Source organism: Miniopterus natalensis, chromosome 2 (genome assembly GCF_054644295.1).
Source record: "Miniopterus natalensis isolate mMinNat1 chromosome 2, mMinNat1.hap1, whole genome shotgun sequence".
Lineage (NCBI taxonomy): Eukaryota > Metazoa > Chordata > Mammalia > Chiroptera > Miniopteridae > Miniopterus > Miniopterus natalensis.
The window spans coordinates 70,784,668-70,800,465 of NC_142082.1; the positions used below are offsets into that span (position 1 = coordinate 70,784,668).

General features: G+C 36.1%; 1 protein-coding gene across 1 annotated transcript in view; it reads right to left on the reverse strand.

Moving 5' to 3' along the window:
* VWA8 (von Willebrand factor A domain containing 8) overlaps positions 1-15,798 on the reverse strand; it is a 333,552-nt gene that overhangs the window by 125,641 nt on the left and 192,113 nt on the right. Inside the window, exons 27-28 of the mRNA XM_087814315.1 lie at positions 3,596-3,704; positions 1,824-1,962 (exon numbers count right to left, since the gene is read on the reverse strand). Coding sequence (XP_087670441.1) covers positions 1,824-1,962; positions 3,596-3,704 — 248 coding nt within the window. The remainder of the gene's footprint in view (positions 1-1,823; positions 1,963-3,595; positions 3,705-15,798) is intronic.

The window sequence follows — 15,798 nt, forward strand, 5'->3', positions numbered from 1 at the left end:
GAAAATGTAGGTTCTGATTAAGGAGGTCTGGGAGGGGTTTCAGATTCGGTCTTTTCAACAAGCTCCCAGGAGATGCCAATGCTGTTGGTTTGAGGGCCTTCCTTTGAGTAATCAGACAATAGGCTATGTTTCCCATAATCTGTATCTATGGCAAGGGAATAAGTTACTTTTTTATAATAAGTGCTCTCAGCATCATTCCTCATCTAGGCATCTGTTTGACAGTGGTCATATTTTCTGAACCCAAAAGTAAGACACAAGACATGATAACAAGATATAACATTTATATTTGGTACTATCCTAGAAAATGTGGAACATATGTATACATATATTGTTTGTGTGTGTATGCCATAGACATATATAAAGATCAAATATTATACCTAAAGATATAGGAAATTTAATAAATAGCTAACATTGATAAGAAACACAAGTCAACAGAAGCTGTAGAAGAAGACATTATTTAGGAGATTGTGTGTATGTTATAGTTCCAAATATCAGATAGAATGACATAATTTATATCTGAAGAATCTTTTTAGTGTATCCTCTATCAGCACAAATCAAATCAATTCAATTCAATTCAACATTTATTGAGTACCTTTGCACATAGGATAGGGTACCAGGGAATATACTAAAAATATTAACACAAGTATACTTAAAATTATTAATTGCTCTCTGATATTAAAAGAATTAAGTGCTGTTTGGTCTTTGGCTCAAATATATATATGAATGATTCTAAGCCAAGAAAATGCTCTTTTCTCTTACAAATACAGAATGGGTAAAAAAAGAAGAAACAAATAACAAAAAACATAGTTTGCAAATGTGGATAATACTGAAATAAAGGGTCCAACTATATGAAGAACAGCAAAGGAGTTTCATTTTTTAAGGGCAATTCTGACTGCCTGGCAGCAGCTGCCTGGAATGATGTGTTGAGAATTGTGACACTGTGACAAAGTTTAATGAGAAAAGTGCTGCACCTGATTAGTGATGCCTGTCAAGGGCAGTGGGGCAGAGGATCACAGCATACTTATGTACAATCCCCAAATATGGCACAAGGGCCAAAAGTTCAAACTGTATCCATAGAATCCATCCTTACTCTCTACTAACGAATGTAAAATATCTTAATAAGAGCACCAATCTGTTACCAAAATCCCTGCACATTTTTATCCAACATTGCTCATTTTAGGAATAAACAATACCTATAGAATTTACATGAACAAAACTTTCTTCTGAATTTTTGCCTGCGCAATCCCCATCTTAGTCAAGTTAGAGACTCTCTCCCCTCCTCCTGCCCTCGCTTCTGTTTATACTACTTAATAACTGCCACTAATTGAGAAACTGCTGCCAAAATGTACCAGGGCACACTACATGCATCAGTAGGTAATGGCAACAGTCCAGAAATGCACATGCCAAAAGTTAACATCCTTTATTTGCCTTTCTTTACAATGAGAAGTTTAATGCCTGCAAATCACTGCAGCCTCGCTTTCATGGTTCATGCAATCACCAAACTGGAATCCCAGCCAAAGAATCCAATGTTTCTCCTTTTTCTTTTTCCCTTCTATTTTTAGCACATGCCTGGGTGTGTTTAACTTTGTGCTACAATTGTAATGAGAAACAGACATATGCATACAAACTTAGCAGTGCTTAAGTGGATCCCACAATAGTATTTTGTTAGGTTGTTATAGGAAATTAGTTCTAAATTTTACATAATTGCTATCCAATCCAAGAATGACAGTCTATGGACTTCTTGATGTCTAGAGATTACTTGAATCCCTCTTTTAAAAAAATCAGTGCAGGAAGGAAAAAATCAAAAGAATAAACTGACATACCATGGGATGTAGCAACATCACAGATTATGTTAATGTCATCCAAGGGCAACCTCCAGGAGGCACATTCTTCAGTAAAGGTTTCCGATCTTCCTTCATGTCTTTCTACTGGATACTCCTGTATGTTTATAAATGCTGGGCCCTATAATAAAGTAGTTATCTGAGTTACGAAATTTGGGTAGTTACTAAAATGTAGAAAATGTAGTTCTTCCAAAATACAGAATTTAATTTAAATAATCAATATCTTAATCTATCTCTTATTTTATTGACTGGCATGTTATGTATAAAAATAATACCATAAAATTGCATTTATAAATGCTTCCACATGTGCTGTTATTTAATTCTCACTTTATTTTCTTTTTACCCATAAAATATACCAGATGTAAAATCCCACAATATTTCTCATTATTTCATTTCTTCCTAAGCCAAGAGCAACTTTGAACTCCAAGTACTGGGACCCAGAGCTGTCCTGACCAGAAGGATAATTTGTAAATGAATGAATCAGGGCCTGATATAGTTCCACTGCACAGAATGATTATTATATCATTACATAGAATGTAATAGCTAAGCCTGGGTCTTTGAAATAAAATATAAAAAAGTGACAACTGAAATGAAAAACATCGTACCGATAACCACTACTGTTAATTATGAAAGGTAGAATATTCACACATGGTAAAATGTTGTTCAGTAGAAACATAAGCAGAGGAACAAACTTAATAACGTTATTGATATAGGTACTGGGTACTTAGATATGATATCCTGGAAAGATTATATAGATGTAACTAAAATGTCAATAATTCGTATGCCTTACCGTCAGTCCTTAATTAATAAAAAAATGTTTGGGTTAGATACTGACCACTGTGGCATCCATGTTCCCTCCTGCTTTTGGACTAGTCTGCATCTCAGGAGCAGGAAGACTAGAAACTACATTCCTCATACTCCCTTGCAGCAAGGGTTCTGGATGTGATTAGGTTATGCCAATTAAATGCACTTGCATGAGATTTGGAAGGCAGAAGTAGTAGTGGCCGTCTTCCTGCAGCTATAGTTGACAAGGAGTCTCTGACAAATACATGCAGTCAGATTCTATGCTCTACTCCAGGCATTTATGAACTATGGACCACTGGTCAACCCTGATCCCTGCCTGCTTTTGTAATGTATTGTCTACGGCTGCTTTTGTGCTACCATGGCAGAGTTGAGTAGTTAGTTGTGACAGAATCTGTATCGCCACAAAGCCTAAAATGTTTACTACCCGATGTTTTACAGAAACAATTGCCAGTCGTGCTTTACTGTATAGCTCTCAGCAACAGGGGTGGTAGCAGAAGCAGAAGCACTGATCTTGAAACTAAAACTCCAGTGATGACCCCTAGACTTTTGTTCCTTCTGTCTTTTCTAATGATTTTATAAGCATCTAATTCCCTACAGTAAATCCTTTTTTGCTTTAAATATATAGAGGGGTTTTTATTGCAACTAGTGATTGCTAATCTTTTCCTTTGCCTTTTTACATGAAGACTAATATCCTGGCATAACTGTCTCAGAGAACACACAAGATACCTGATTCTCCTGAAATACAGGTCAGCTCTTAGGAATTTTACTGACCATTAGCAATTACCTACACTGAGTCCCTCAGAGGCCAGACTGGTGTGAGTTTGAGCAGAAGCTAAATCTACTCTAATATAAATCAGAACAAGTCATTTCTGAGTTTGTATAAGTTTTCTCCAGTGAAGATACATAAAAATCTGTAACATTCAACATTTTAATGAAGAAATCATATCAACCTTTATGTCTATATGATGAGTTTCTGCTGGACACAACAGTTTCTGCATTCCATTTCTTGACTGGCCAATTGTCCAGTAGCCCATGAATGTCTGCTTTGGCAGAGGCAACCTGTCAAGGATGATTTGAAAAGTAAACATTCCTTCTTGTTTCCAAGTCACAGGGAAAAAAAAGAGCCATCTATTATCAAATACACAAATAAATTTGATGAATGCTTTACTCAGAAGTTTTTTTCACTTTATTAAGAGCCTATAAAACCATGCTTAGAATGTACTTTAAGAAGAAAAGATTCCACATTTCTGAGTCAGAAGATAAAGTCCTATTCCGTTTTTACCTTAATGACAAATAGAATTGATTACATACTTTTTCCTTGAATTGGTAAAATACTTAGCAATTTGACATCTAAATTCCCAGTAGAGCATAGCATAGAAAAGGTTTAGGCAAAAAAGGGAACAGTCTATCAATTTTTCAGTATATTCTTTCAAATTTGGAATCAAATGATAAATAGCACACACTACTACCAGTCACATGTTTGTAAGTTGTACAGGGCAAGTTTCACAGACTCTGTTAGCACTTTAATTTTTTTCACTTTGAATTGAAATATTATAAACAGAAACATTCACATAAATGTGCCACTTAGTCCTGAACACACCAGCACCCAAAACCAGCACCCAAAGGAACAGAGCATCACCAGCACCCAGAAAGCCCCTCAGGATGACTGTGGTCATTACACTCTCCAAGGGAGCTCCTATCCTGATTTCTAATGGAATTAGTGTGTGTTTAGATTCCTTTTTATTTAAAATGACTTTTATATAAAGTGATTTGCCAAAACACATATAGCAGTGCTAAAGTACAAAACCACAGACAAATTTTTGAGCATACTACCTTTTCTTTAAAAAAGAACCATCAATTTGTCATTTAATTCATTATAAAATTTCTTATTTCCTGATAAGGCAAACAATGATTCAGAGTTAAATTTCTTTAAAAATAATGCACATGTAGATATAAATTGAAATGCATGTTTGGAAACGAGTTTGAAGATCATTAAAAGAGTACATATTTATATCGAGAAATCATTTTATTTTCAGTAAGAGTAGTCTGACACAAATTTCCATATGCTTAATAAGACCATGTAAGGCTCATTTTTTTGCATAAAATAACAGAATCAAGCATTCTAGAAGAATATGCTCTTTGGCCCTTGGAAATACTTATGTTTAACACAAAAGGAAAGAAATTTACTTTGAAATTCTTCAACGTCATCTGACATAAATCTCTTAAGTAGGTGCTTTTGTATCTATCATCTAAAATACATTTTAAATTATTCTGATTGGTCACCCACTTCCTTCCAGGGGATTTGCTATTGTTGTGTTCTCTCTATTAAATGTAATAAGGATCTTGAAAACATCTCATAGACTGGGATCTCTCTCTCCTTGTTTAGAGAATGAAATGTATTCTTCACTTGCTTTCAGCAGTTCACCAAAGGGGAATTAGGTCTCCAAATATCGAAGGAGAAAAATGAAGTAAGGAGACACACCTATTTCCCCTTAGCATAGATGACATAGTACAACAGAATGCAGGAGACCTGGGTTCTAGTTTTAGTTCTTTCATCAACTAGCTATGCAGACTTTGGAGAGGAAGAATCAGCTAATATCTCTGAGTGCTAATTTCTTCCTTTGTGAAATCGAGGGGAAGATCTGTAATGTTCCTTAGAGCTTGGGGAGTCTGTGAAGATCACTGAAGTGAGTCAAGGGAAGTGGCAGTGGTAGATTCCATAGTCTTGCATTACCTTGGTGCTCTGGCATGAAAATAAAACAATCAAAATGAAAACATCTACACCTCCCAATAGAAATAGGTGCCCTGAAAGAAAGGCATGCTTTACTAATTAGCTTTTAAAAAGAAATTCGAAATACATCCCATTCTTTGAAAACAACAGAAACAGGTGCACAGCTTGAAATTTAACTAAGTTTCTTACAGGTGGAGAAATACTTAATAAAAATGATCCTTGCTTGATAGGTTAATATGCAGCCTAAAACTGATCTAATATATCCTTTAATAATCACAAAAATATCATACAGATGCTAAAAAAACCACCACTTCATTCATTTGAGAAAATGTAACTACCCAGCATCTACCTTTTACTAACAATTCCAGGGATATTCATGAAATCTGGTTTGAACTTGCCAACTCATTCTAAATAATAGTCATGGAAATTATAGGCTGTCTGGTTACATCTCAAAATAGTCCTAGCTGGTTGGCAGGATATGGGAAGGACCTTCAGGTACCCCTTATAGAATCTATTCCAGAACCACATAAGACAATTTGTATGGGCAGTCACAACTACAACTGAAGGACAGATTTGCAGGGTGTTCTAGAGTTGTGCAATCAAACTGACTCCATCCGGTTCCTTGGTCACATCAAGTGTTGTTTTCAGACTTTTCCAGTGGGCTCCAGGCAGGCCAACTGATGTAAACCAAAGCCTCTCATTTATTTTCCACTAATAAGCCCTCCCAATAAGCTGTGGACAAATGTGATGGTTACTAACTCGCTCTCCTTCGCTATATTAGTAGTTAGGGGAAAAAGGAAGCATTAAAATTGGATGCATGAGCACACTTTGAATTTGAAGCCCAATCAACACTGGTTTGGGGGGAACGCTAAACTAATAACCAGTCAACAAAAGATCGTATATTCCATTATTAAAACCGGTCATCCAACTCTGACTAGAATTAAGTTGTTATACCTGATTTGATTCAAACAACAGTATTTTCCATGGTTTTAAGAACCTGTCACTTGTTTTGTTTAACTTTGTTAAAGTTCTAGCAGGAATGATGTCTGGATTTAATTTTAAAGGGAAGAAGGAAAAAGTTAAGGCCTATAAATAGCACTACTTTTTATTTTCAATGTCATTCATGAATTTATGTTTTCCTAAAACAATGAAATATTTCAATTCATATGTTGTGATGTTTCTTAATCCTCTGTGGAAGTATTAACAAAGATCTGGAAGTAGAAGTTTTAACTATGAGAATGGTGAATATTGAAAGCATGACCCAGATCAAATTATAGCACTTTGAGCAGTTACAGAAAGGGGAAAAAAGTGTTTTTTTCTAAACATGCATACAATTCCTAGCATGAGGCATACAGACACCAAAGTCAAGTAATATAGTCTGAGTGACATGCAAGAGGTTTGTCTAAGATTGTTTCCATAAAGAGGTGAGCTGGGGTTTTAAGGAGTATGTTCTGGCAAATTTCTGTCTTCTCTGAACATTTTCCAGTACTATTTCTGGAGTATGAAAGAAACACATGAAAAAGATTTGGATCTTTCTAGGGGCATTATGTAATTGGAAGTTGCTGACATACCTATTATCAGCAATTCCTAAAACATTTCCTTACCACAAGAACTACTAATTTTCATGGGAATAAAGGAAACCTTCAGGGTAGTTCTACCAACTCTCAAAAATTCACCAATTACTCCCATCTTTGAGAAGAAAAAGAACAACTCCCATTTTAGCAGGCCTTGCTCATTACTAATGTTTTAAATCTAATCTCTGGTACAAATGAAAGTGGACTATTCAACTGAGTTTCCTGGAGCCTGAACAGAATAACCTAGACAAATATTTTTACCTTTGGCTCATACCCCTTCCTCTCACATTTCGGTTAATTTATGCCTTAGCCACTTTGAACTGCTCCTTCCTAGTCCTGAACATGCTATGCCTTCATGTTTCCACCAGGCCATTACCTGTCTAGAATTCCTTCCTGCTATTGCCTGTTTAATGAAATCCTCATTCTTGAGGCACAATTCAAGAATCACTTCCCCTTGCATCCCTCTCCCATATTTCTTTCTGGGCAGAATGAATCTCTTGATCTTCTGGGTTTCCATGTAAATTTGCACTCTTAGGACAGAGTTCTGTATAATTTGCAATTTTCAAATTTATGACCTGACAGGGAAGAAAAGTTTAAGAGATCAAGGCCCTAAGTGAATTAATAAAATCCTTCATAAATATTTTTTAATTTAAAACAAAATTTAAAAACCCAGCACACTAAAGAAAGAAAACAGAAAATCCTCTTTAAACACTTTAAGTTAGTAATAATAGGTACTACTTTTCCCAGTTAAACTTCCCTTGTTTACTAGAAACTTCCGAATCTCCATTCCCTATAGTCTCACTTGTTGCTGGTAAATTAATTTTGTGGCAAACGATATGCACACAATGAGGATGTGTGTGGGTTTTTCTTTCTGGGTTTGGCTCTGCATTTAGACATATGGCTTTCACTTTATAACTTAGACTTGTGCACCTCTGCCACCTAGGTCCTGTTGAGGTCAGAAAAATGAAGAGTAATTTGGATGCATGTGATGGAAAAATATTTGGGGAAACTTACTGTTTTTCTTGGCTGACACTTCCCAAACACGATCCCCAATATCCAGAATGACACTGTGCAGTCTCAGTGCTGCTGCCCAGCATCACTAGTGCCAAAGCAGATGTTGTCAGCTGGCTCCTCATATCTCGGGCTTTCTTCCTGCGCACAGAATTTGCCAGACTCCAGTTCTGGGGCCTGTGTTTCCTTTCCCTCATCTTCAAGTTTCACTGCAAAAACTTCTCTTTTTCTGCCATCTGCTTTTCCAACCACATTTAAGTATTTTTGAATCTTAAGTTCTTTCCTTTTCTAATTATCCACATCAAAAAGAACTGAGACTAAAACTCTTCCAGTTGGAAGTTTTTCCAGAAAAACACACACTAAAAAAGCTCTGTATTTCTCACAAGAGGAACTTACTGGATGAGAAAGCCCTACTGTGAATGTAACTTTGAATATAACATTGCATAACAAGGTTCATAGTTTAATGTTGTCCCAACTAGATTGTTAATTCACTGAGGGTAAGGTTTGTATCTCACTCACTCAAATCTCTGCCACTCAGAATCCGTGAATTTTGCCACCTAAATATCACTCATGTCCTCTTCATTCCCACAGCCACAACGGAAGCCCACACTGTTCATCACATGGATTCCTACAGCTGTTCCCAACGGGTCTTCCTGCCTTCAGTCTCACTGTCTTTCAGTTTATTATCTTTTAGAAAACCAAAAGGGGTCTTTCTTAATCATGAATCTGGCCATACTACGACTGGCTTAAAATTTTTCTATGATTCCCCTGACTCATCTCTCCCTTTCAGCCTCACCACACATAATACCTTCACTTAACCCTTAATTTTAGTCACTAAACTACTCGCAATTTCCAAAGTGCACCATGTCCTCTTAGAACTCTCTGCTACTCCTTGAAATATTTGGCTGGTTATCCTCCTGACCCTCCCCCGGGGCACAAGGCAGGAATCCTCGTCTTTGCTCTCTCCTGTGTGGCTCTTACATACACAAGTCACTCTTTACTTGAGTGACTTCCTTGAGGGTAGATATTGAGCTTTCCTCACCTTTACATTTCTGACTCCCTACCTAGTGTTAGTTAAGAGTGAGTGCTTGGTTACACTAGAACTGCCAACATCTTGCCCGCTTGCTCATCTCGATGGCAAGTTGCAAAACATCATGGCAAACCTTCCCCACTGCATCCTGACTACATGATTCTCAATTTGTGATGCAATCGACTTTGCAGGTATATCTGGAAGAGTCAGCTATAGGTGGGGTTTGGGGATGTCTACCCAGCCAGGTGACAGGCTTTCACAAAGTATCACAATGCTTAAGGGATCAAGGTTAAGTCTGTTAACTGAGATTGCTTAAGATGAGTAAAAGAGCCATAGATCTTGACATTGTCTATGAATATTGGGTATATATTTTTTATTTTTTTCTGTATCCCCATTAAAGGAGTTGAAAGCAAATGAAATGGCTGTGAAGCTACTTCATAATATACCAAAAAGAATATAGGGCAAAGACTATGAAACTATAAAACCTAACACCACTCTTCTCCTTAAACTCGTTCTGAGATGTCATGATATACACCTCATTATGTTTGAAAACAAACAGCTCTTTTATGAAGTAAAAGTAAGTCCCCACACCAAGTGGGAATGCACACCTTAGAACTCCATGACCAACACTGGGAACTCGTTCATAAAAACTAAGAAGAACACAAAAAGGAAATTATAGCCTATAACAGTTAGGAAAATGGAAGGAGAGGCACAAAACTTTAAGAAGAGAGTCTTAAAACTTAATGGGACAGACAGTAAACTGATAATCATTCCTATTTTCAAAGATAAACCTAATGAAATTATTCGAATGAGAGCCTCTGGTTGGGGATGTTCTTTTTAATGCCTCTAGTAATTTGGAGACCCCATGGTTGGTGTTGGGCAGAGAAGCAGCAGCTGCTATTGATGTTCCAATTACACAGGATATATCTTTAACATAGAAAACCCATTCTAGACAGATCCCCTTTCAAAGACACATTCGATAAAGATGAAACTATTCTGACAACAAATATGTACATCTGGCATTACTCTAAAGAGAAAGATCAATTCTAAACATGATCGTGCAATACACACTGCAATGAGATACTAACATCTCTTATAATAGGAAAGCACGATCTCAGCTACCTTCATTGGGAGGTCTGTCAAAATATGCTTTTGATACTGGCAGATAAAGTAGTGCAGTGTTGTACTGCATTGCTTTTCTCACTGTACACACAGTATGGTGGAGTGAGCAAAAAGATGATAGTTTTGGAGCAGACAGACTTGTGGTTAAATCCCCCACCCTGTCATTTATTAGCTGTATAATTTGTTAAGTATCTAAAGTCTCCTGAAACTCAGTCTCTTCATCTGTAAAACAGAAACACACATACACATACACACACATCCCTACACCTAATAGATAATAAAAAATTTAAAATTACTTGCCTAATAGAAAAAAATAGAATTGTTGTATAGATTGAGTTAATATTTGTAAAGTGCTTAGTGCAATTAGTAAGCACTTGATAAATATAAACTATTTTTATTTTCGCTGCTTTAAAGCATGCTGTCTCTCCTCACTTGATATGTCTATCAATGATTAAACTTGTATCTTGTTGAAATGCCACAGAATTGCTCCGTTAACTTAACTTCTCGTTTGCATTGGTAAGGGTGCCAATGTTCTACCTTTAGAGTAATCACTGCAGTGTAGCACAATCTTTGCTAGACTGGAGGCAAGAAATACCAATTGTAGACTAGACCTTTACTTTAAAATTTTTATTTTGTTTAAATAAGAAAATAGAATGAAATATTCCAGTGGCTAGATTGTCTGTGGACATTTAAAATATATATAGAAAATAATACACCTTAGAATATTAAAATAGTATGGAAGGCGAGGCCTCCTTTTCCCGTTCCAGGGTCTCTCACAGGCAACTACTACAGCACTACCACTGTGTTTTTAAATTGTTTAAAATGTGAACATATTAAAGAAACTTAATTGGAAAACTGCTAATATAGTCCTAAACCTTATTAATTTAAAGTTACTTTATTTTGCCTGAAAAATGAAATTAAAATATTTTATTAAAGTATTTGAAAGCAGGGAGGGAATACGGGTGTCAACAGGATGTCTGAGGAGTAGCTTTAAGCCTCCACTAGGCTCCTTCAGCAGCTACGGGCACTTTGAAAGTCTCCCATGACAGCCATTCTGAGAAGTGCAACCTCCCCGGTGACAGCATTTTTATGTCTGAAAAGTATAATGAGATTTAAACATATGCATAAAGACATGCCCAGGTTGCGGGTTCCACCCCCAGTAGGGGGCGTACAGGAGGCAGCCGATCAATCACTCTCATCATTGATGTTTCCATCTTTCTCTCCCTCTCCCTTCCTCTCTCTGAAATCAGTAAAAACGCATTTTAAAAATGAAACTGGCTTAAGAATAAACAAAGCAGCATTAAAGAAGAAGTCAACAGAGCTGAGGACAAAGAATTTGGAATAAGAAAGATGATCATTTAAACAGAACAGGCAGACAGCTCTGGTTGGGGGGTGTTGGGCAGGGTGGAGGGATTGAGCAAAAAAGAAAAAGAGCACGAACTCATGGTCATGGACAACAGTTTCGGGGTTGTAGGGGTAGGGATGGGAAGAGGATATGGGGGAATAAATGGTGATGGGGAAAAAATAAAATAAAATAAAGAAAAAAAGGGATGTAAAAAATAAATAAATAATAAATATTTTAAAGACAAGTATGCTTCCTAAGGAAGACAGGGAGAGAGAAAATACATAACTTCAGAAGGTAAAAGATAAATTCTCTGTATGTTTGACTTATTTAAAAATGACTACAACCTTTGAGAAGATTCCATAAGTTGCTTTTGTGTTCCTAATCAGGAAGAAATGATGGCTAGTATGCTTCTTTTTTAAAAATTTCCCACTAGAGTATATATTTTTATTGATTTTTTGTTGTTGAGAGAAACAACGATGTGGGAGAGAATCATTGATCCATTGCCTCCTATATGCACCCTGACTAGGGATTGAACCCACAACCTTTTTGGTGTACGGGACAATGCTCCAACCAACTGAGCCACACCAGACTGGGCACTAGTATACTTCTTATATATATGGTAGTCAAATAAAGTTTTCTAGAATTTTTATTTTTCTAAATGAATTACCTTGTGTTTTACTTCATGATCCTCCATGATGTCAAAAAAAAAAAAAAAAAAAAAGAGGAGAGCTTAATTGGGAATGAAGAGATCTCTCAAGTGATCTTTGTTGTGCCAAAAGCCTGTGTTAATCCACTTTTTGACTTACTTTTCATTGTGAGATATGAATAAACTCCCTAAATCCAAATCTATCATAACTTTCTGAAGAATAAGGATATGTATATTATATAATATCATGACCAATGGTGTTTTCCCAGTAGATTACATAAAATCCCAAAGCCCTTTTAAAGCAAAACTATTGGTAATTTTTAATATCCAAAGAGTGACTCTGATTTAGAAGTTGCCTACAATCTACATGTCAATTTACTTATATTGTCCTTAGAATTGGAATTAATGTTATGTGTATTACAACTCTGCCTCATTAGCTTTCTTACCTTAGGGAAGTGATGTAACCTCTCTGTGCCTCAAATTCCTCATCTACAAAATGCAATAATATTTATATATGATAAGTTTGCTATGAGGATTATATAAATTCATGTAAAGAGAGCATTTGAAAATGTGCTTGGCATATAGTTACGTATAAGTGTTTATATTACCATCATCATCATTATTATTATTTAGAGGTAGAGTACATTCCATCTTAAATTTATGAAATGGCAATTCTCTCTTCTTAAGAACTGTCAGGTTGAGGGTGGCATGCAAATTTAAGATAAAATACTGTATAAATCACTTAAAAATGGAGGTGGAAAAAAAAACCCAGGATGTTTTTCTTCCCTTAAAACAAATATTTTCCCTAACATTTTAGAGTTCATAAATTACTTGGAAAACACTTTTAACTTTGGAAGAGTTAATGTGCTGTATGTTTATTAACTCTTATTGCTAAACATATTGCTGTATGTTTGTTCTCAAATAAAAGAAAGTTAAAAAATAGCCCGGCCGGGCGTGGCTCAGAGGTTAAGCGTTGACCTAGGATGCAGGCGATCGGGGTTCAATTCCTGGTCAGGGCACATGCCCAGTTGCAGGCTTGATCAATGACTCTCTCCTCATTGATGTTTCTATCTCTCCCTCTCCTCTCGTCTCTCTGAAATCAATAAAGATATATTAAAAAAAAAAGAAAAAGAAAGAAATAAAAGCACATTTGGGGGGCGGAAACAAGCAAACTTTGCTTTTAAATTTTTATCTATCTGTACTATAGTAGATAATCTACATGTTTTTGGTTGGGTGCTTGGACCTAATTGTGTGTGTGTGTGTTTTTCCCCCCAAAATTACATTTGAAACTCAAGAACTCAGATTATTTCTTTAAAAACGCAGATAATTAACTCAAATCCTCCTATATCTGTCTAAAATTTTCTCAGTGAGCCTCATTTGGTTACGTTCACCATCTCTTTGGCATGTCCTTTCCTGTGTATTAGAAAGTTAAAAAGGAATAATTTTTAAAAAACCACCACCTCAGGAAGTACCAGTGGGAAGGGGCTAATGCAGTGTGGAGGTGGAGGTAGCCAATTCTGACCTCAGTACTAATATCTGGGAATATATTGTAGATCTGCTGCATTATGGTGCAATCACGCAAGGTAAAATAATTACCCAGTCAGACTTGGCCAAAAGTACCAAGTTTAACAAAGAAGGTGTCATATTCACCTCAGAATAGCACATTGGGCCTTTTAAAAATGTGCAGAGACTATGAGATAGGTACCGTCACTGCACTATTTAGAACAAAAAGGGAAGTGACAGCATCTCTCTTATGGGAATTTTACTAAGGAGCATTAACGGGACATCACAAACAACCAAAGTGTATTCTGATTTCAGCTGAGGAAGGAGGCGCTGTATCATCTCCCCACGCGAAAACGTCCCTCTTCTACATCTTCCTTACATCCCTTTTTAGTTATATGCAGTGAGTGGCCAAATGTTCTTCCATCCCATCTTAATGTGAATGTGACCATTTTATTTTTGACCCAATGTAAGTTCTCTCCCACTCAGTAAGCACTGTGTTTGGATTACAGAACAAGAAGATAATAGGTATTAGTAAAAATATTTTCATTCAGGCCAAAAGAATATTAATAGTAATTAAAACATCTTCTCCTTCCTTAGTAACAGAAACCCAAGGCGGATGTTCACTAGCACAGTGTCTGCACAGGTGGGCAGGAGCAGCCTCAAATAATTGCTTTAGCAAAAAGCCTAGTGAAGTGAAAGGTTCAGCAAAAGATCTAGAGAAGTCCAAGTAAATCATAAGACTGCAAGGAGACAACTTGAAATCTTCAGAGGTCTATGTGATTACTATTAACAGTGTGCTACATCACAGGAAAAAAGTGTTAGTATCACTTGTTTATTATAGTTTTTGTATTTGCAGAGGAGAGAAAATTAAGATTAAAATGCAAAGGATGTTAGAAGAGGAAGGAACCTTATTAACCATATGAAGATGACCACATATTCTGACTTCACTAGGACAGTCTTATATCTTTTTACACAGTTATTAATAGCACCCCATTCCATCCTCAAAAATGTCCTAATTAAATAATAAGCTGCACAATTAGGATATCTATGATAAAATGTCCTCATTTTACCAATAGGGTAAAATTGATTTCTCCTTGACCCAGGCATGCAGGTTGAATGTACAACTAACTACTGAATTCCCAGGCCATTGCTTTGTTCACTTTACCATGCCACCCTCTCAAAGTAAAAGGCTGATAATTTGATAGAAATAGACATATGGGACCTGTTAATTTCTCTAAAGGTCAATGCAATGACATCACTAATTTTCAGCTGCCCAAGACATTACAATACACAGACAAGGAAAAAATGTTTTGAATGTGTAAATTGTAGTCTACTATTACCTCCACCCCAAGGGAAAAATTCTCTCATCTTCCACATCTGCTATAGCTCTATTTTTAGCTATATGCGGTGGGTGGACAACTAGTTGTTTCCAATCCCATGTTAGGCACAAGTGTAACCATCTTGTTTCCAGGCTTAATGTACTTTTGCCGCCACTCATAAGTAAGTACTAGAATTGGAACTAACTTGCCATGGTAAGAATTTTTCAGTTTACAACTGAGGACAGGAATAAATAATTTAAATTATTTTATCTGTCTTCCTTAGAAAATAAAATTGCCAATAATTTTCTTTTGATTGATCTCACCAAATATGTATTTTGATTTTTATTTCAAGTTGTGTAAGAATACAAAAAATTAATTTTTAAATCACAAGCCTAGTTTCTAAGAAGCTAGAGTTCTAATTATATAAATTTGTTAATGGTAATAAAAATCACCTTATTTCCAATTGAAATAAAGACATAATTTACTTAAAAAGTTTAAAAAAAACATGAGCAGTAAAAGAAGTCTGCATATTAAAGACAATTTCTTTAACTTTCTAATATAGAAGATATACCAAACCCATTAAATTACCAAACTAGTTCCAAAATGTCCATAAACACTACTAATCAATCAGTAAAATAGTATTTTACAGAAAGCTTTACATATTAGCAAATGACACCAAATTGTTAGCTTAGGTAGCTAGATATTAATAAAAGAAGGGAGCAAAGGGAATTAGACATTAAGCATTATAAACTAGAGAGCTGAATCAAACACTGGGCCTGTTGCCCTGGGAAGCTATAGCATTCACAGGCTCGTTCGCACGCTCCAGGAGACCCCTCGGCCCTGGGGACGTAGTCCTTGTGCAATTGCCCAGC